This window comes from Phaseolus vulgaris, chromosome 9 (genome assembly GCF_051622355.1).
Source record: "Phaseolus vulgaris cultivar YP4 chromosome 9, ASM5162235v1, whole genome shotgun sequence".
Classification (NCBI taxonomy): domain Eukaryota; kingdom Viridiplantae; phylum Streptophyta; class Magnoliopsida; order Fabales; family Fabaceae; genus Phaseolus; species Phaseolus vulgaris.
The window spans coordinates 36,343,300-36,365,789 of NC_143506.1; the positions used below are offsets into that span (position 1 = coordinate 36,343,300).

The 22,490-nt window shown below is 32.3% G+C and overlaps 2 protein-coding genes across 3 annotated transcripts; one reads left to right on the forward strand and one right to left on the reverse strand.

The window, feature by feature from the left end:
• Window positions 1-354: 354 nt before the first annotated feature.
• Window positions 355-3,086, forward strand: LOC137820045 (growth-regulating factor 1). 2 transcript variants are annotated; one of them, XM_068623825.2, is made up of 4 exons: window positions 355-1,303; window positions 1,451-1,883; window positions 2,008-2,453; window positions 2,698-3,086. In XM_068623825.2, the coding sequence occupies exons 1-4, from the start codon at window positions 1,117-1,119 to the stop codon at window positions 2,703-2,705; spliced, it is 1,074 nt and encodes a 357-aa protein (XP_068479926.1). In that variant the 5' UTR covers window positions 355-1,116; the 3' UTR covers window positions 2,706-3,086. The 2 variants fall into 2 exon arrangements, with proteins under 2 accessions (XP_068479926.1, XP_068479925.1); XM_068623824.2 differs by having other exon boundaries at window positions 543-1,303; window positions 2,008-2,478.
• Window positions 3,087-4,606: 1,520 nt separating this feature from the next.
• On the reverse strand, window positions 4,607-17,235 carry ELF8 (binding protein). Its single transcript, XM_068623821.1, has 24 exons — window positions 16,839-17,235; window positions 16,079-16,145; window positions 15,765-15,959; window positions 15,114-15,214; window positions 14,293-14,346; window positions 13,428-13,544; window positions 13,239-13,302; window positions 12,914-13,128; window positions 11,844-11,928; window positions 11,152-11,252; window positions 10,336-10,428; window positions 9,752-9,820; window positions 9,543-9,635; window positions 9,181-9,444; window positions 8,944-9,024; window positions 8,705-8,863; window positions 8,406-8,501; window positions 7,297-7,398; window positions 7,105-7,212; window positions 6,771-6,995; window positions 5,579-5,845; window positions 5,400-5,471; window positions 5,006-5,296; window positions 4,607-4,908 (listed from the first exon to the last, which is right to left on the reverse strand). Exons 1-24 carry the CDS (start codon window positions 16,977-16,979, stop codon window positions 4,720-4,722), a joined length of 3,249 nt encoding a protein of 1,082 aa, XP_068479922.1. The 5' UTR covers window positions 16,980-17,235; the 3' UTR covers window positions 4,607-4,719.
• Between the last annotated feature and the right edge of the window lie 5,255 nt (window positions 17,236-22,490).

The following is a 22,490-nucleotide window of genomic DNA, read 5'->3' on the forward strand; positions in this document are numbered from 1 at the left end:
CGTGCATGTTGTAGAATAAGGTTAATATATATGTATGTATAATTAAATTAATTTTTTTAACAAAGATCATTAAATAAAATATAAATCAATTTAGACATTAATAATTTTTTAATTTTTAAAATAATATTTAATTTAGTTAATTTTTACTTAGTAGTGTATTTGTTTAATATAAGTATACTTATGGATTATATGTATGCATGTAAAATGGTACCCCCCAGAAGCATATTTATTTATTTATGAAGAAAAAAAAGTGAATTTACGGATTTATGAATAAATGGGTAAGGTATTATTAATGAGAAAAATGAAAAGGAAAAGTACAGGAGTATTAAAAATGCAGTGTGCAGGTGCATGTCTGGTTTTCTACGTTTGGAAAATGAAGAAAAGGTGAAAATGTTGAGTGGGGGGGTTCTGGGGTGTGTGTGAGGTAAAGGAACAGAAAAAGTAAAAGAGTTTAGTAGCAGTAAAAGCTGGGAACCGTACAATGCTCTCAGAAACTCAACTCTGATAGTATTAATAAATACCAATAATAAGTATTTCCTCTTTTGTTTTTATGGCCTTTTTCTTTCTCTCTCTCTTTAGTTTATGGATTTCCGTAGATGTGTCAGAGACAAGAGCTGCCAGAGAGACAGCTTAAGCAGCAGCAGCAGCAGCAGAGCAGCAGTAGCATCAGACACAGAGAGGTGCAGAGATGAGATGAGATGAGAGAGACCATTTCATGCTTCACCTCTCTAATCACAACCATTACTTTTATCCATCTACACAAGATTCTGTAACCTCAATAAATATACCTCCTCTACTCTCCATAACCTATTCTAATATTAATACTCTTAGCCCACAAACACACCACTCTCTTTTCTCTCTCACATACAAACATTTTCTTTTTCAAAATCTACTTTTCTTTTAGTTGGATCATTATGGTTTATTGAAAATACAACTAGTTTGTTTTTATTGGTTTAGTTTTTTAAAGCAACATTGCTTTGAAACAAGGATAGTTTTTTTTTTCATGACAGTTTTTTTTATCTCTGGTGTAGTACATCACTTGGCTGTTGTTATATATATCCTTTCTCTTTGGCTTGCATTTCTCTTTCCCTCTTCTTCTGCTACTCTTTTTGCTTGATGATGAATGGAAGGAACAGGTTTCCCTTCACCCCTTCACAGTGGCAAGAGCTTGAACATCAAGCTCTAATCTACAAGTACATGGCTTCAGGAATTTCCATTCCGCCTGATCTTCTCTTCACAATAAAAAGGAGCTACTTTGATTCCCCTCTGTCCTCAAGGCTTTTGCCTAACCAGCCACAGCACTGTGAGTTTTCTTTTCTTTTCTTTTCCTTTTTCTCTTACTGTGTCTCTCTTTTTCTGTGTCACTGTGTTTGTTGTGAGAGTGCAAATCTTTGACAAAAGGGGTTGGTTGGTTTGTTTGTTTGGCTGTGACTAACTGAGTTGTGTGCAGTTGGATGGAACTACCTGCAGATGGGTTTGGGGAGAAAAATAGACCCTGAGCCTGGTAGGTGTAGAAGAACTGATGGCAAGAAATGGAGATGCTCCAAAGAGGCATACCCAGATTCAAAGTACTGTGAGAGGCACATGCACAGAGGGAAAAATCGTTCAAGAAAGCCTGTGGAAGTTTTGAAAACAACACCAACAACAAACACAAATGCTTCAACTCAACAACCAATCTCATCAATCACCAAACTTAATACTGTCAATACTCTTTCTCCTCTTGCATCATCTGAAACACACCAACACCACCCTCCACACTATGCCTCCTTTCTCTATCAGCACCCTCCATCAAGGTCCTCTGGCATTGGCTTGTCCTTTGAAGACAACAGTGCTCCCTTGTTTCTTGACACTGGCTCTTGCTCTCAGTCCAACACAGATTGCAGGTTTCTGTCATTTTCACAATCACTCTGCTTAAACTTAAAAGCACTATCTTCAAGTGTCTGTGACTCCTAATTCATTTATTCTTCTCTCTCTCTCACACACACTTTGTTTTTTTTTTTAATAAAGGAGTAGGTATGCTTACGGAGAGAAAGAAGAGGTTGATGAGCATGCTTTCTTCACAGAGCCATGTGGTATCATGAAAAGCTTTTCTGCTTCCTCTATGGATGATTCTTGGCAACTCACACCATTGACTATGAGCTCCTCCTCTTCTTCCAACAAACAGAGGAGTTCCTTTGGCTTGTCCAATGATTATTCTTGCTTGCAACTTCAGAGCCACTCAAAGCAGCAAGAGCAACAAGATCAGGGTGGTTGCTACATGCTAGGTGGAGGAGGCCATCTTGGAAAAGAAGAACCTCAGAAAACCGTTCACCGCTTCTTTGATGAATGGCCCCACAAAGGAAGACAAGGATCTTGGCTAGATTTGGATGACAAATCTTCCACAACACAACTTTCAATTTCCATTCCCACCTCTTCTCATGATTTTCCAGCCTTCAGTTCCAGAACCCACCGTGGTAATTGCTAATTGGAAATAAATAGGTTGATAACTTTGTTCATGAATTTTTTTTCTAGTAACTCTTTCATCAGATTATTTAAAAATTGGATTTTTAAAGCTAGTTTTGACTCATTAGAAAAACATTTTGTTTCTAGTTTGTTCTCTGATTGGTGAACAGTGAGAAGTTTATGTGAATAGGTTCTGGGTCTGATACAAGTTAGGATCTTTCTGTAACCTTCTATCTGGTTCTTTATGTTTTGCAGATGGTTGAGCTTACATCTCAATAATGGGTCCTTGTACGGAATCAAAGGCCAAAAATGTACCTGGAAGGTGGGGTTAAGATGCTTGGGGGTCTTCTTTCAGCCACACCCCCTTCTTTTCTTCTGCCATAAAGGCGATTGAAAGGGATTTGTGTCTCCATGGAGAGATCTAATGTGTAATCCTATATGCTAATATGCTGCTAATGTTTTTTTTCCTAGTTAAGTTGTTTCAAACACAGTACCAAACATTCTGTGACTAAGCCAAAGCTCATAATGGTTGAGCTAACATTAAAAAATGGCATATCTTTGTAATCTTGGTTCATGATTTTGTGGTTCATAGATACTGTGAAATTGAGTGCACTATATGGCCCACAGGATTTGGTTGTTTGTCACTTGTGAACTTGGTTTCATCTCTTTGTAATCACACTAAGCCAATTCAAAGTGAAGTTCTTTTTTTTGTTGAAAACTAATAAGGAAGTGATTGTATTACGTAATAAGGGGAAGGAAATAGCATGGCCTAAATTTGTTTTTATCCGTTCCGTAAATTCTTATTGTCTCCAATTCTGAGTTGACTGCTATAAATCTGCAGAATTCAAAAACGTTGACTACTGTGTGAGTGTTGGGTCACTCACATGACTGAGTCATAATTGATAGTGGCAGAAATAGAAAATGAAGTGTTTATGGTTTGAATAAATTCTGAGTCTGATCTTACATCAATGGTAGTAGCTATATATTTAAAACTGGTGAGACACGTACACATCATTTCTATCCAGCTTTTTAACAGCTCAAAGTACTTCTCTTCTGTAGTTACACAGATATTAATACGAGTGCTGATACCATCACAATTTTGTACCAAGTTATAACTGAAGTAAGAAATAACATTTTTTATTATTTTTATTAATAATAAAGAAAAATGTTATTTTGATAGCATATTATAATTGTAAATTGATGTTTTTTCTACTGTTCACCGAAGTGATATTTTTCATTGATAACAAGATAGTTAGATACAAAAGTTTATAACTTTTCTTCTAAAAAAAGTTTTATCTTCTCATATAAATTGATATTTCATTAAAAATATATTTCTATATTATCAATTGTAATTTAGATCGATTCACCATTCACTTGTTAAGTTTTCAATGTATCAGACTCGTTAATAAACTTTTCTCTTCTTATTCTCATTCATACAAAGAACAAAATAAAAAATTTCATGTGTAAGGTATCATTATTTGAATAAGAAATTGTTTCGTATTCTTGGAGGAGAAACTTATTACTTAAAGAGATGTTAGATTTACTTATATAGATATTTTTCCTAATTAATAGGAAATGTTTACATTGTTAACTTTTACTTTATAGAATTAATATTTGTACTTTTATGTTTCAAATCAACAGTTACTCATATGTTAATTAGTAGCCTATTTCTTTTACAAAGAAAAAAAGAAAGAAAAACTCATGACCTATTAAAACCAATTGATAATCAAACAAATTGAAAATTATCAGATTTTTGATTTAGATTTTAGATTACAAATTAATAAACGAGCTAATCTGAAATTTTAATTTTTTTTATATTTTTTTATTAAAACATGATAGAATATATATAATACATTGTTTGTCCCTGGTCAGTAGCTACAAAAGCCCGTCCGATAGGGAATTTGAGATTCTCAACATTATTATTAATAATGGGTTCTTTAATTTCATTTAATTCCCCAACTCTATTTTATGGAAATCAATTTACTAATGAACGTCAACTACTTTAGATAACCCATAAAATAAAATATAAATTAAACCAAATCATCTCTGTTCAAATTGTAATATAAATTGTAAAAAAATAAATTAATTGACTTAAACTTAAAAATACATATTTTATATTTTATATTTTAAAATTATTTAATTTTAAAAAAAAATAAGAGCAATATGAAAAAAACTTTTCTTTCTTCCTTTAAACTTATAAAGTATATATACATAAATTTCAATAATGTTATGAGTAGAAGAAATGAAATGATGTGAGTAACGGTTAGGGTCGAAAATTCAATAATGTTTGTCCTCATCAGTGCCATCATCTCCATTTGTCTTATCCAGATCCCTGATTTCTCCATCACTCTCCTGCATCTCACCAGAATTTTCTCTTACAGGACTTGACTGCCTTCGCAATGGTTCATCATCTTCAGATTCCGATAATGCTTGCCTTCGCCGGGCTATGCTTGAGGATGGTGCACCCTAAACAAGATCAAACATTCTTATTATCATTTGCCTTAATCAACAACTAACTAACTAACACAGCTAGATTCCAACCAGAGAATAAATAATAAATTACCATCTCCTCATCTGCATCGGAATCTTCAAGCCCCGCTGCAGCAAGAAGACCATGAGCATTTTCCTCCCCATGAGTCTGAGGTTCCTCTCTGTAGACGTCACCTTCTTCGTCCTCCATTTCTTGTTCATCCATCATATCAGCTTCCGGTTCCTCCGTGTCATACCGTGATTTTGAGTGCTTATCCTTCTTTCTCTTCTTTCCACTTTTTCTTTTCTTCTTCTCACCGGTCCCTCCCTCTTCATCATCTGATCTTTCTCTCCGTTTTGAATGACTGTTGCTCTTCCATTGCTCCTACAAATACATGAATATGGCTAAAACTATCCTACCTTAATGAAAACAATATGAAACACATCCTAGCCCTTCTACTCTTAAAAGAATACCTACAAATCCTTACCTTAACACGCTTAAAATGTTCTTCCTGTTGTTGCACTCGCTTTAGTTCATCCTCTTGTTTTCTCCTTTCCATCTATTTGACATTAAAAATAAAACGGGAGTGAGTTATTTATATAGAGAAAACATGTAATGTCAACCAAAAGGAATGCAGGAGATGCTGAGCAACTAAAAACAGCGCACCTGAAACTTCCTTTGCTCTTCAGCCTTTCGTCGGGCTTCCTCTGCAAGTGCAACCTGACGAGCAAGTTCTTGTCTCTGCCGTACCTGCTGCTCTTCACGCTCAGCAGCTTCAAGATGAACTTTAGCAGCCGTAAGTAAGTGGGTGCAGTATCCAACATGAGTGTCAATTTTCTTCTCATCAAACCCATGAATGTGTAGGTTGGAAGCAGCAGACAACTGACTAAATACACGAACAGCATTTTGCAGCTCAGCAACAGTTGCTCTCACCTAACGTTAAGAAACCAATATCAGTCAGAAAGCAGTGCAATCATCAATAAAAAATAAAAGGCAGGTAAGGGATCACTTAAGTAAGAACTTCCAAAAGGAGTACCATCCACCAGAAAACAAACCCTCATGAATTAACAGCTTAAGCTATTATTGTGTAAAAACTATAACTCTCTTAAAAGTTATAGCCCGGATAAATTCAGTTAATTAATTACCTTGATCCATAAACAAAAAGTTATTATTTAAACGACAATGTTGACAACTGTCCCCGGTAAACTGGTTAATAAAAGTAAAAGGTGTTTAGTGAATAAAACTTTATTGCATTGAAAAAACATAATGTTTCTTCACTAATACTTTCATGGCACTCGTTAGCACCCCTTACAAAGAAAATATGCCCTTGTATCGAAACATTATTTACTAAGCAAATTAAAGTAATAAAGTGAAAACACTGCTCAACACTTGATTGTTATATTATACTAAGCATCCAAAACTATATAATAATAGTGAAAACAGAAGAAAAAAAACATCTCCTACACTACATATATTTAGTAGCTTTCTTAAACAGAACAAAATAATAGTGAAAACATAAAATTATCTTCACTTTTTAGGGTTCATAAACTCTATATATATTGTTGAATGTTGAAACGCGCAATCCGACTGAAGCACCTTACAAAGTCAACTGAAATTTTACATTATGAGGCTAACTAGAGTATACTTAATAGGACACAGGTACCATACAACATGGACATGAGAATTCTAAGTGAAGTTTTCCATGATCAAACTAAGTGTTCCTTATGGTTCAATTTATTCTATACTCTCATTTTCAAGAACCCTGAATAATTGAAGGTGAAAATAGACATCATTTAAGAAAATCTCCATAAAACCTCAACAGATCTAGAAATATATATTCAATGGATAAAAAAACTACCTCATCCGCAGTCCTCTTTGCTTTTTGCAATGTTGATGCTGAAAACTTTTGCATTGCAACCCCAGCATCAAACCTTAAAGTATAGTTTGAGGGTGCCAAATGGATGGCTCTCAGTAGAGTTTTTATACAGTCTTGCCACTGTTCAGCCTCATAATGGGTACGAGCTAAATATAGAAGTATTTGAGAGTCTGTGTTATGATAAAACTTCCGCAAGCAGTTTTGGTACTGCATATAATAAAACAGTTCATCAGCATTCAATTGCTGTCATAAAGACTTGGGGAATAGGAACTTGAAAACAATAAAGGAATACAATCTAAAGATAGGATAAGTTCACCATTTTCACTGCCAAAGCAAAATTTCCCTGAGCAAAATAAACATGGGCCAGATTTATCCAAACATCAGGCATCTGGACAAAAACACTACCACTGGCAGCTTCTTGAACCTACCAAAAATTAATGAAGTAAGTAACTCATGGATAAAAGTTTAAGCTCACTATAGTCCAAGGTTTAGCACACATATAACAAACCTGTGTAAAGATATCCTTTGACACATCAAAATGGCCTTTCTCTGCTAACACTACCGCAGCACCATTGGCAGCATATAAATTAGAAGAATGCTGAATCAGAACCTACAAATGTTTTGAAAATAAAATACATATCAAATAACATAATTCCACTAGTAGGACAGTATAAAAATTATACATGTAAAGAATAGGCAAAATATATGACACCTCAGGAAAATGTAATTAAAGAAGTGTTGAATCAAGGTAATCCCAGGGCATACTGCATGTTAATAAATTGCATCTTCTAATACAGAGATATACATACGCATCCACAGACAAGCTATAGCTGGAAGTAACAAGTGCACTCATAAAATAGTATTTACTTGTATTACACGATAAAATGCATTAGAGGTATGGGTATTTGTGTGTCTAAGGAGTTGCACTCAATTAATATTAGTTAGGAAAGGAAAAAGTCTTTACTAAAGGTCTGTTTGGATAATTTTTTCTGTAAACACTTACAAGAGAAAAAAATAAAAAGTAAATGCAATAAGGTTTTTAATAAGCTAAGACTACCTTACACACACAAAAAAAAAAAAACGCTTTTGGACAAGTTAATATAAAAACAAAAAACTCGTGGAGAAGTTTATTCAAATAAACCAAAGTCTGTACATATGGATGATATGCAGAACCTACAAACTACAGTCTCTCAAACGATGTTATTAAATAGCCCTTATAGTAGCACTATATTCTCATTATTGAATAATAAAGTGAATATTTTCTCCTTCTAAATTCAACTATCCAACAGCTATTATGTTGAGAAAAAGGAACTGATATATAAGTTACAACTAAAAAAATCAAGCTTGAATCCTTTTGTCTTAAAGCATGGACAGCACACAAGCATGCAGCAGAAATGCAAATATCTGGTTGATTTATTTTTAGCATACTCTATCTAGTGCTTAAGCTGTTCCAAACTGACTCTAGTTGGTTTTATTTCCATGCATGTCAAAAGTGTATGAAATGCTATGATTAATGAAAATGCAAATAAATGTATACAAATCAAAAGTTAAGAAATAACAAAAATGTAAAAAATAACTCTTATTCTCATAGACAGTAAGAAAGATGAAAAGACCTACTCTAGTATAAAGTTCTTTGGCCTTTTCCAAATGAGTAGCCTCTAGCTTGGGATTTCTCTTTTCATTGCGAACTGCTGCAAAGTAGTTCCAGTTTCCCTATTCAATTCACACCCATTGTCTCAAATGAATTATCACAGTAACACAACACAATCACGATGAAGATATGGGTGGGATGAAGAATAGGTAGATGCCCACACATTCTTTCCACCGATATTCTCACAATTGTAGCAGGAACAGGATTACATAGATTTGGAATACAAAAATAATAAAATTAAATGTCAATTGAACAGCAGACATACCAGAGAGAGAGTAGCATATGAGTCCTTGCCTTCGGTTGCATCACTTGCTGCTCGGAGTGTTTCTTTTGCCTTTACCCAATCATCATTTTTCAACTCCAACTCACCAAGCATAGATAATGCATTGGGACACTTGTCATTCACCTTCAAGGCATCATTAACCTATAGAAAGGAGGGTCAAATAATAAATCTACAAAATTTATAAATAAGAAAAGCCAGAAGGTCATAGGGATAATAGTAACCAGTTCAATGCTTAAAAGAATGTTGTTCCGATCTTTTGCAATTGCAGCTAGCCTCAAATACGCATCAATATAGTCTGGGTACTGATGACAAAAGATAATGAAATAAATAAATAATCAAACAGTAAATTGTGTCACATGTACTAAAATAGTCATCAGAGTTAGTTATCATAACCAAGTCTATTCATTCATAATTGCATATGCATCTAGATGCACAAGAAGCTACACTCATGGACATACCTTGAACAAGATAAGGCGATACAAAATGCTGGCAGTTCCAGATTCATTTAACTGCTCAAGTAACCTAGCCAGGTTAAAAAGTACAGTGACTTTATCCAAAGGCACTTCTACATGATGACCATTGCTTTCAAAGTCATGAAATAATTGCATGTCCTTGAATTGAAGAGTAGAAGTAGCAGCATCTACGGAAGACTTTTTTTCCTCATTGATGAAAGATTGCCAAATACCATCACCAAGAGCCTCCTTAAACGTTTGTTGAGCAAGCTGACAAATTGAAGAAAATAGATCTTAACAGTGGTAAGTGTGCAGGAGAAGGAGCCATAATATGAGCTTTAATTCATTTAAAACAAGAGAGTACAAACCTCAAATTCACCCCTTTCAAACTGAAGCACACCAACATTATTTAGTAATTCAATTGGTACTTCTTGACCTCCCTTCTTAAAAAGAGTACGAGCCTGTACCACAATTACAATATCTATATCATAACAAATTATGAAACTTCAAAAGTCTATTCATAAAGATAAAATTCCAAACCAAAAAGAGAACATATGATAAGCTCTTAACCCCTTACAGTTTTGAATGCATCTAATGCAGCTCCTGTGTCGGAAAGAATTAACAATTCTCCCAGCTCAAGAAATGCCTGCAAGACAATGAATCTTTTTCAAGAACAAACCAAAAGCTAAATCTAGATCAAGAATGTTGTTCTGATTATCAATTTCACTTGTAGCAACACCGAAGGAATCAATTCGAAATCTATTGAATTTTAATTAATGAGATTATATACCAAGAAATAAAGAATCACATCAGAAAAAGGAAGAACTAAGCTAACAACAATATTAATTGGAAAAAAAAAATACTTCACCAAAAACAAAGGAGACCAAAAACAAAGGAGACAGAGCAAATGACAATTTTTATTCTAATATATCTAGTCTCATATTTAGTAAAAGAAATACTAAATATCTCCACAAACTCAAATAAAGGCATAAATAACAACTTGAACCTAATAAAGTTTTCCATTGTAGAACAAGGACTCAAACAAGTAATCAAACAAGTGTAGCAAAACATTATACTGCACAGCACATGGAACCCTAAATAATTCAAAATATCTATGCAAATGGTGTTCAATAAATTATAAAAAATACCAGAAGCATTCACCTGGGCATCCCGGGGATCAATTTTGGTAGCTCTCCTAATAAAGTCCTGCCCTTTGTCAGTTTGACCAAGCTGAACATATATATGAGCAAGTGCCTATAAGAAAAGACAATATATCAATACAACAATATGAGAGAAGGAAAAAAGAACATCCAGTGACAGATAAAAACAGATGATCTAGTTGTTCTAACAGCTTTCACTTCATACACAAACTTAATCATCAACTTCTTTTGTACCCTAGTCTACAACTTTCTTTTACATTGATTACCCTTTACTATCATTCAATAACTTTCAGTGAAAATTTGGGGAAATTATAAAAACAATTTTCTGTTAAAAATGTTTTGAATTAATTAATAATTAACAACCTAATTGGTCAATGAGTAAGTGAATGACCTCTTTGGTGTAAGAATGTTAAATCTTTCACATTTTGTAAACCAATCCTTCTTTAACTAATATTTTTACCATGAATTTCCTTCTTCAGTTTTTCCCAAACAGATTTGAAGAAAACAATTAGTGATATGCTTGTTAGCATACATAAATATATAGATGAGCATGAAATTTGGAGTTATTGAAGTTGAACAATGAATGATTTTAAAGATTGTTGTACACTTTATGGTCTAAACAAATTTCTCCAAATAGAAAGAGGCGTACTCAACTGATTTTATCCAATCTAGCACCTTTCACTATGGCATACCTAATGTTAGATGTTAAATGACTCTTAGGTTGCTTCTGCAAAAGCATTAAGCCCTAGAAAGAGAAATGATGCAAAAGAGGGGGGAGGGTTGAGAACTAAAATTTCTTTCGATTTGAAGCACTTACCTTCAATGTCTCACAATTATCCGGGTATACCTCCAGGACCTTTTCAAAGTTTGAGAGTGCACTTTTAAAATCTCCCAACTTTACCTGCACTTGTCCCAGACCTGGAAGCAATAAAAATTAAAACAGTGAACAATGTCGAAGCAATGTTGTCAAAATGAAGATTCATATAGGACCGGGAAGGGGTGAAAGATAGTTAGTTGCAGGATTGTAACATAGATAGTAAGAATCTACTAAAGTGGAAAATTAAACACAAACTAATTTACAGAAAATATCATAGATACTGAAAATAACTTCTAAATCACGTCATCAAACAAAAGCGTAACACCCACTACTACAAATGGTCATATTATTTGCATAAAATGACTTTTTCAAAAGTCATAACACAAACACAAAAGAAAATAGTCCAACTGTCCAATTATAGAATCAAGAATAACAGTCATTCACAAGTTACATTTTTCAATTACTGAAACATGAGACCTAATCATACCACAAAACCAATAACCAAAACATGATTGGATGTTAAAGAACACAATAAACATCAGCTATTAAAGTGTCAATAGGCAGGTACAGAATCAGTATATCTGCTAACCATGTAAGCAATGAAGATTTTACAGCATTGGCTTTCATATCTAATAATTGTGCATTCAAAGTTGCAGAAATGGTAGAGTTTCAAATATTATGGACCAACTGACCATAATAAGGAAATACAAATTCATGGGGCTTGTTGACTTCCTTGACAGATGCCATGTAATACACCCCAGCTTTGTCATAGTCTCCCTGTGGTGAGAAGAAAAAAATCAGTGCCATCAGCAATATTACAGCTTAAAGGTTGGAATGCCAAAAAGAACAAAGAGATAGTGGGGCTTGTGAACCTTTTCAGAATCATTCTTAAAACACAAGAAACTCAAGAATAGGGTTGTAGAAAATAAAAGAGAAAAGGTAAGTCATTGTTTGAAAAAGAAAAACATGGATCTGTAACCATTTATTGCAGATGTATCATCATAGGGCTGATGGATCATCTATTTTGCAAGAGAGCATAATAAAGGTTGGATGGAAGGAGGATGCTATTCAATGTCTACCACACTAGATAAAGAGAGACTTTCTATGAATGTCACAACCGAACACAGTATATAAGGTTTTGAATACATGTTAATGAGAAAAAAGAGACTGTTTTAGAAACCAATCCTTATTTATTATGCTTACTATCCTTCTATCTTCAATCTATGACAAGAAGAATGAGAATGGTATTGGTATATCTCTTTCCATGCAAAGTTATTTCTTGAGGATTGGTAGCGAGTGTTATGAATGAAACAAACAAATGCAATTAGTGAATAATCACGTAAAGATAGAACACTAGAATATGTGGAATAGCAGAAGTTTTAAACTCATAACTTAGTTGATTACAAAATATTCTCCTACGCTACCAGAGCTGAGGCTCCTTTGAGAGCACTCGGTCAAAAATCAGACCACTAACATGATTCTCAACTAGTCCCCTATACCTTCCATATGGGAGACTTACTTGGACATGGACCTAAATGTTGACCCATTTACACCCTCTATGTCATCCAGCCTAAGATTTCCATCAAGTACAGTTCAATAAATTTATGACCAAATATATAGATGCACATAGAGGACTAGAGCATCGCTTCATATTGGAACTTAAACATCCCTTCAACCTCCGACACAGTTCAACCAAACATATATACCCAGTAAAGTTTCAGAACAAAATTGTCAAAGGAAAATGAAAAAATAAGCTACAGACCTTGCTATGATATGAGCGTGCTAAATTATAGTATGAGTGAGACTTTGTTGGCCCATGATTGGTAACAGCCAATGCAGTTTCAGTCAGTTGCTCAACTAAAAAATGTTGACCAGTGAAGAAGAAATGATTTGCAAGATAATTCAGAGCCATTGCACAATATGGGTATATCTCAAATGCCCTCTGCATTTTAACCATTCCCTTTCTGATTCCAATAGCTGTTTCATGTTATACAGTATCAGAATATGTCCACTAAATGAGAAGCTAATGGCAATTAACAAATATGTATGAAGTGTATAAGAAAATGATAAAAGAAGAAAAGGTGAACCTTCATTAGTGCGCAAGTCCATTATTGCAAGGGCAACTAGAGCCTCAACATTTTCTGGATCTAGCTGAAGCAAATAAAATCACGAAGCATATAAACATCAGGAGCACTAAAATAATAAAATGGTTGAACCACTAGTTATTAAAAGATTCACTTGCATGTAAAACAATAGTTATTAAAAGATTCACTTGCATGTAAAACTCGCTCAAATGCCTGCTGAGCCTTTTCAAATTGACCTAATTTGTAGCGACATAGACCTATGCCAAGTCTCACAGCTGCCGGGCAATTGGGAAACACTTGCAATGCTCTCTTCAGGTTTGCAAATCAAATAAAAAAAGGTGGTGTTAAGATGTGTCCAACGTACAGAAGAACTGTCACAATTCAAGTAATAAGCCAGGTGTAATAACAGTATTTGGTTTCTACAACCTTTATTACATTCATACGTTCAATATTTGTTTCCATAACTTAAAGAAATCAGTCATTAAAATAAAATATCTACCCACAGAATTTAATACCATTCATATAATTCATTGACACTATAGCTTAAACATGACAAGTTACAATAATCCCAAGACTATCCCCAATCCACTTGAATTTTACATGCATGTTGCTGAAATTATATGTTAAGAGAAGGGGTTCACAGAAATTAAATCCAATCAAAGCTAGTGTGTGCCACAATGATCTAGTTCCAAAGGGTTATTACTTGAAGAATAAGTAAAAAGGAGTTTTGAATATTACTTTTTGTAATACCAATTGTACAAAGGAAGTTACATTGCGTAGACATAATCTAATAAATATAATAACTATTTGCACACATTAGAGCTAAATTTCATGAAACAAATCTGCCAGAAACAAATCAGTTGCACTTACAAAGTAAAGAAAAAAATAAAAGGAATATTTTGTCCCAAATAGTATAATCTACAACAATACTCAGCATATTAATGTAAATCCTCAATGACGATAAAGATGTCAACGAACATACATAAATGTTGGACATATCTAAATTGTTAATCATACATAACTTCTCAACAGCAAAGAATATGGCCATACTACCAACCTTATACAAATCAAGTGAATCCGAGTATCGTCCACGGTTGAACTCAACACATGCCTGTAGATATTCAGTAGAGATATTATAAGAAATACAGTACGTATGATGAAACCTAAAACTGGCTCCAGGTTTTAGTATTCACATTCAGAAAACAAACAGAATAATAGATAAACAGTATATGACAGCATGCGCTTTTCAAGTTTTGAGTAAAAATGCGGCAGATGTAGATTCCTCGCATGTAGTGACCAACAAATATAGATATTTGCCGAAAAGTTTGTAGCAATGTAATAAGAATACAATATGCAATAAGATTTGAGACAAACCAGCACAATTGACCTTGAAATTAGAATTATTGAGCAATTACGAGAAAGAAGTTTTAGAAAATATATTTCCTGTTCATTCTAGAGTAAACATTTTACACTCCTTCCACATTTTGGGATTATACCAGAAACAATTGAAATTATGTCCAAAATAGGAGGAAAAAGAAAATACAACTACAAGAAATTAAAAATTGCATCAGCTAAGAGAATCCTCCACTCTCTAAAGAGAAGTCACGGGAGCCACAAAGACAAATCTCATGAAAAAAATTAAAGAACAACAGGATCTCACGAGATAAAGACAAAAGGATCAAATTTGAAAAATAAGCCACGAGAAACACCTATTCAATGTTGAGACTGTTTGGTAAAAAAAAATTGTTCAAATAAAAAATAGTGAATGAAGAGAAGACAACTTGGAACCATCTCACAACTCTTAAAATTATGTGTTAAAATCAGAAATGCTAAATTTTTTTCTGTGAGAACACAAACTTAATATATCTACTATTATACCTGGCCCAAAAGAGCAGGAACATTATCACGGACTCCATCTAACACAATCTTAAATGCAGCAGATGCCTGTTCTACTTCACCCTTTGCTAGCAAAAGCTGACCTGTGAGAATTAACCAAAACATTAATTTTGTTAAGTATCTAGAGTACATGATACATTCTTCTTGACTACATATGGCAAACATTTTGTTCATAAATCTAGATTCTCTTAACTTGTAAAACATATATAATGTAAAAACTATACCATCATGGACAAAAATTACAAAATAATCCCTGAATTTATCTCGAACATCAATCATGTTTCAGCTGTAAACCCAAAAATACAGGAATTTCTAAACAGTCAATATGTCAAAAATATACACAAGATTGTGATCAAGAAAACCATATGATGAGATATAAAACATGATCAAACGAAAATCCTTTCACAATTTAAAAAAAATTCTAAAAAAATTCTAAAAAAATTGAGTTTTATGAATGTTGTCTCAAAATGGATATTGGATATTTTGCTAGGATGTCAACAGGCTACCTAAGATATTGCTATAACTCAATCCAAGATAAACAGATACAAATTTCAATGTTGTAAAATTACTGATCACAATCTAATTTCAATTAGACATACTTAACATAAAACATAAGCAAATTTATGCATTCACCTTTCCCAACCCAAGTGGAGGGCTCATGCATGTCAATCCTAGATGCTTTATTGTAGTACTGTGTTGCCAAAATAAAATGCTCCTCCTTTTCTCGTTGTTTTGTCTCTATTTTTCCAAGGTAGCTATAGTAAGCTCCAAGAGCATTTAAGATAGCAATCCTCTCATATCTAACATCAGCATAGTAGTCATCAATTTCTGCAAAATGCATTGAAAACAATCAAGAAGGTTAAATTTACTAAATTCATCAATCAATAAGATTAATAGGCCAAATCCATACAGAAGATTTGTACCAAAAATCTATGAAGAAAGTATACCTGGACTGGATCCTTCCTCCAAAATCTGGCGAAATTGATCAATTTTTCCCTGCTTGAAGTACTCCCTCTGCACCATGATATTAGAAGTTCAGTTGAATACAATTATTATCCAAGCAAAGAAAACAAATAAATAATGTGCAACCTGTATGTTTAAATAGGGGATGTAGTATGTATAAAACTACAGTCGCAGTAGAAATGATGTTATGAGTAAATAGTAGGCTCACTAATAGTGTAAATAAAGGGGGTTCTACACAGTCAGTTAATAAAAAATGACTATGTCTGCAAATTGTAAATTTTTTCACACAGGGAGCATCGAAAATAAACTGCTCATGCTTTTCCATATAGAAATTATTGTTTCCAGGCCTTACAATGTCAAATGCAAACCATAGTAATAATGAATAGGTAAAATGGTAATATATCAATTGAGTACATGGACAGATTGAATGATTTTTCTGGTAGAACGATCAAATATAGAGTTTTTCGTGATTGATAAAATTAGAGCTCTCAAGAGTTTTATATTATTTCTCCTTTGTCATGTGGATGTATTGTAATGATACACCATATGCTATTTTATGTATTAAAACTAATTTTATGCATTGAAACTAATAAGTTAATTTGACAAAAAACAAATGTCAATCACCAACTATCATGAACTTTAACTTGCTACAAAAAAAATCAGAAAAACAAGCAAAACGGCGTAATCACATGTAGTTGCAACTCATAAATAAACGCAATGGGAAATTGAAAGCGCGAAACGAACCGCAATGATGAGCCAGAGATCGAGAGGGGCTTGTTCAGCCTTGAGGATGTCGAGGATGTCGGAGGCGTCACGCGGAAGCTGATCGAGAGCAACCCTAACCTCCTCCTCCGAATTCTGCACCGGTATGTACACTGACGCCATTGATTTCCCAACGCCGCTTCAAAACAATTGCGGAGTGTTGAACCCTAACGAACGGTCTTAGATTTCTTGAGTTCGTGACAGAGGAAACACCCTCACACGCCACAACAGAACGCGCAATAAACCCCTCTTTGCTTTGCGCATGAACTCTCAGAAGTATCTTCTGAGACTCAATGACGAGCTCGATTCGAAACGATATTCAAATTCAAGAATTTCTTTCAGAAGAAAACAGTTCCTTATATACTGTAATCATATTTTCAAGTAAGATAGAGCATATAACAAATATTTAAAACATATTATCTTTTTAGATTAGATTTAAACTGATTCATTGTGTTATAAAATACTGAATCTAGTTATTTATATTTTAAAAATAAATATTTTTGTTTATTTTATACAATTAAAACTATAATAAATATTTTTTAATATGAAAATCATATTATAATAAATATGTAAACTTTCACGTGTGTAAAATTAAAATTAAAATAATTGTCTTAACTAATCGGTCCTTTAAGAGTTTTTCTTTAACTAGGATGATATATGGAGTTTACAAAATATATATTAAATTTGAGATAAACTCAATATATAAAAATATTAATAATCGGTAAATATTTTAAGCTTAAATTACATTTTAAATTTATATGATTTATTTAATTTTAAATTGCATTTTCAATAGGCAATAATATTTATTTAACTCGGTAACAAAAATAAATACTATTATTATAAACAATATTTTAAATTATAAATATTACAAAAAATATATTAATGGATAATTATTATAAAAAATTGTCAACATACTCTTACCATTATTTTTATTGCATGTATAGTATTCCATAGTTGTATTAAATTATGTATGTTTTAAAATTTAAATTATATTGTAGCAATAATATATATAGTATTGCTTCGTATAAAATATTCAATATTTTAACTTATTTTATCTACAATATTCAATTCTTTTACCAAATTATGTATACGTTTTATAACTTGAATTATATTATATCAGTAATATATAATATAGTTCATATAAAATATTGAACAGATACAAGAAATAGTTTCATCCTTTTTTTCAAAATTATCATAAATTCTCTAGAAAATGTTAAACTTAAAAATGCAGTGTCTTAAACTGAAAACGTAAACATGTAATGAAAAAAAGGAAATTTCATTTAATTTTGTAAATTTTAGTTTGATTGATTTTAATTTTATAGATTTTAGTTTAATGGAATTTAGTTTAATAGATTTTAAATTAAATTTAATAAATAGATAAATTTAAATTGATAGACTTTTTATTTTATATTATTTAAGTGGGCTTTTTATAGTTGGATATAGACCTAAATAAATAACTTATTTTGTAAATCAGACTCAACCTATTTAAAATACGTGTTTTACGAACAAGATTAATCTACTTACCCCTCCTAATTGAAATTTATGCCCGTAAACTTGATTTATATTGTAATAAAAAGTGAGAGTTCAAATTTAATTATTTGAATTTATATAACTTTCTCTTCTGAGTCACATTTGTAAGACCAAGTTATATTAAACTACCCTTATTAATTTAAAAATTAGATTTTTTTAAAAAAATCATACAAAATATTATATATATATATATAATTAAAAGATAAACATTTTAAATGAAATTTGAAATGAATAATAAATATATTCTTATATATTTATATATGTATAACTTCTTCCTCATTATTATTCAAACTCTTATAATATCGTGATTTTATCCTCTTGTTCTCTTTTCTTCCAAGTCCATGTATCCTCCTCTAAATTCTTTGTTATTCCTTTTATAGTTTTCATTAGCGGTATATTTGGTTTCTTCTCCCATTCAAATTTGTTTCTTCTCCACTCCAACTTTCACTCTCAATTATGTTTTTGCCACCTACCTAACTCATTTATTGTTTTATCCTTATCATGTAAAACATCATATAACTTAGTAAAACTTTTCTTAAATGGTACCTATGTAACCGATTATCATCCCATAACTTAATAGTATCTCCTTTACCAATCTTCCACCCAATATTATTGTTGAACCAATTACCATTGTTGTTTTTTCCACATACTTTCCTCAAATCTCTCCACTAAATTGACTCCCCTATTGTATTTTCATTCATTTCTAGATTCCTAAAACTCATACTTAAATTCTATAACATTTTCACCCCTAACATCCATTTTCACTTTGCTAAGAGAGTTATACTAAATGTATCAATGTCATTGATTCTTTTTTTTTTTTCAACACAAAAAAATGAATTAAAAGGGATACTTCAGGGGTATCTCATGCCCTTATACAAATACCAAAATCACACCACCCAACATCCTATTCCATAAGAGCTTTACAATCTTCAAAATGTTTAAGATCAAGGCTAAACAAAACCTATAACAAATATGGGCCTAAGCTTCACAAGGACAGTCACCACTCCCTTACAAAAACAGAATTATGCATCAAAACCTGCTTAGATACTAAACCAATGCAAACCTTCATTTCCTAGATAAGCTTACCTTAAGCGTTGCAAGTCTTGTTATCATCATGCATTTTCCAGCCTTAACTTTCCATTTTGTTCTTCCTTATGATGAATTTTCTAACCTTATGATGAATGTCCTTGATTCCTAATCCTCCCATATCCCTATCTTTACTTAGATCCTCCCACTTTATCCAAGCTATTTTATTTTCCTCATCCCCATAAAATTTTCTTTGTAGTTTCACTATCTCTTTACTTACCAACCTTGATATTTTAAAAAAGGAAAGATAGAATAGTGGTATAGCAGACAAAATAGATTTTATAAAACACACTTTTCCTGCAAATGATAAGATTATTCTCTTCCACTTAGACAATTTCTTCCAAATACCATTTAGAACTTAATCCCAAAACTGATACTTTTTAGGGTTCCCTCCCACTAGCATACCTAGATATTTAAAAGGAATATTCATTTGATTACAATTGAAAATATTAGAAAAGTTACTCACCTCATCACCCTCAATCCCAACACCTCAGATAATGCTTTTATGCATAAAATATTTGTAGAAATTCTTATATATTTTTTCTAAATTTTGTTTTATTTATTTGTGTATATGTAAAATTAACTAATATACATTTAAATAATGATCAATATGATAAAATGTATTTAGTACTTATATTAAAATCGAATTTATAACTAACCAAACTTTGACAGTTTGTTAATGACTACGTAGATAATTAGTATTAAAATCATTGTTATTTCATCTCAAATTTGATGAGGAATGACAAGAGTTTAGTAGTCCAACATGTACCATATGATAATCTTAGAATTTGACAAACAAGAAACTCATTCACAATTTTTTTTAATATCATTCCTCATATGAGGCCAATAACTATGGTTCTAACCCCTGCATGTCCACCAATTTTAGAATTATGAAACTCCAACATCACATGTTCTAACAATTATATAACTTCAAGTAATACAACTCTATTTTTGAACAACAACAACCTCTCATGAACACTATATTTTCTTGAAAGCAATTTTTCCAAAAACCGTTCCTGATAGAGTTTAAGCCATTTGTCATCTTGTTTGTGTGAATTTAATTAACCGAGTAGAGTAATTAGCAATTATAGGTTCAGAGAAAGCCATAAACAAAATTCTTGAAAGAGCATAAGCTAGAACATTTTCCTTATAAGGATTGTATTAGATGGAGAAATCAAATGGAATTTGGAAATTTGGAATTGTTAAGACTAAAGCAGAAGTCATGGCTTGTTTCAGTTGATTAAAAGTAGCAAAAGCTAGTGAAGTTCAATGAAAATAGTCTTGCTTAAGTACATATTTTAAAGGGGGAATGCGTGTGCTGATAAGTTGCCTAATTTAGAATTTATTCATAGAGAATCATTTCATTGGTATAATAGAATCCCAGCTAGTTTGTTATTAGAATTCTTTATGAATAGTTATAATCTACCTATGTATCGTTCTTGTTAACATATTAGTTTTGGTTTAGTCCTTCCATATTTTTGTATTTTTATTTTTTAATAATATTTTTTTTCATGTAATGACAGATTATTGTTGTTACTTGAGGTGTCAGCCTAGCTGAGATGTCAAATTGCATAGTGATGCCTAACATGAAAACTTTTTATAAAAAAAGTATATATTTTAAAGGTGTTGCAATTTGAGCATAAGACTTGAAAAATCTTCTATACTAGTGAGTGAGTTTAAGAAATCCCCTTAATTGTTTGATGTTACAAGGTTGGGACCAAAGTTGAACAACTTCTAATTTAGAACTATCCATGGCAACACCATCATGCTTCTAATATCATGAATATGAGCACGATCAGGTGAAACATTAGCATCTCCCTACAAGATAGTAAACTTACTATTCCACAAGAATTTCAGTCGTAATACAACATATATGATGCCTCATAGTCTTCAACCAGATAGCCTCAAAATCAAATCATCACTAGAAATAGGTAACAAGAACATTGGAAATTTACATGTTTTCCCTTGAACTTGCAATGTAAGATCCTATATATAACCCCATCAGTAGTCAAATAGTTCCCATTGCCAACCATTACTTTAAATAAGGAAGCAGGTTCAAGAGGTAACTTAAAAAACTTAGAATAGAAACTTAAAACATGAATAGAAATTATCAGAACTCCCCATCAACTAGAATAGAAACTGACATTTTATCAATATATGCCATAAATTGTACAGTACCAACTTCAACCTCTCCTTTCAATGTATTTAAAGATAAATGATCATCAACATCATGCCCTCAATTTCAGTAACAGATTTGGACTCATTAGCAACAATGTTATCACACTCCTCCACTTCTAAGTGTTAAAACATGAATTGTCTCTTTGGACATCTATGATTAAAGGTAAATTTTTCATCACAAAAATAACATAAACCTTTTTTTCTCTTAGGAACTAGGTAAAAGTGCAGGTAAATTTGTCTGTGATGCAGCGTTAGCTTGCACATAATAGTTGTGAGTAGTTGAAGAAATATGAGTATCTAGTAGCATAATTATTAGTAACGATTTTAGGCACAGGTAGATACCTTTCTTCAAACAACTTAGCTAAAGCTACAACCTTAACAAGGTTAGAGGAGACATAACAAGAACATCAAAATGCAAAAATTCCAACGAAATATCCTTGATCGGAAGAGAAGCATTCACCGAAATACCTTTTTGGAAATTGTTCAAAGAACTTCCATGAAAGTGAGAATTGTTCTGCAAAAAGTAAAGCCAAAGAAGCCTGAATCTATTCCATACGAATATTTTGCTCCTGATCTGCATGCATGTTCACCGCCGTTTGCAATTTTTGCAATCTGTGTTCTCAGTCATGGAAGCCAAGAAAACCACCAAAGAAAATGTATAGAACTTTTATTGAATATGCTAGAATTGTTCAGATTCAACAAAACGAAGTACAATTGATAACAACAAGAAGAGATACGTCAGATAATTTCCAGAACTCGCAGCACGTATTAGAATTTGAGAATCGAAAAATTGAAAACTTATCAGTGAAAAGAGAATTAGAGAATTTGAATGAAAAGAGT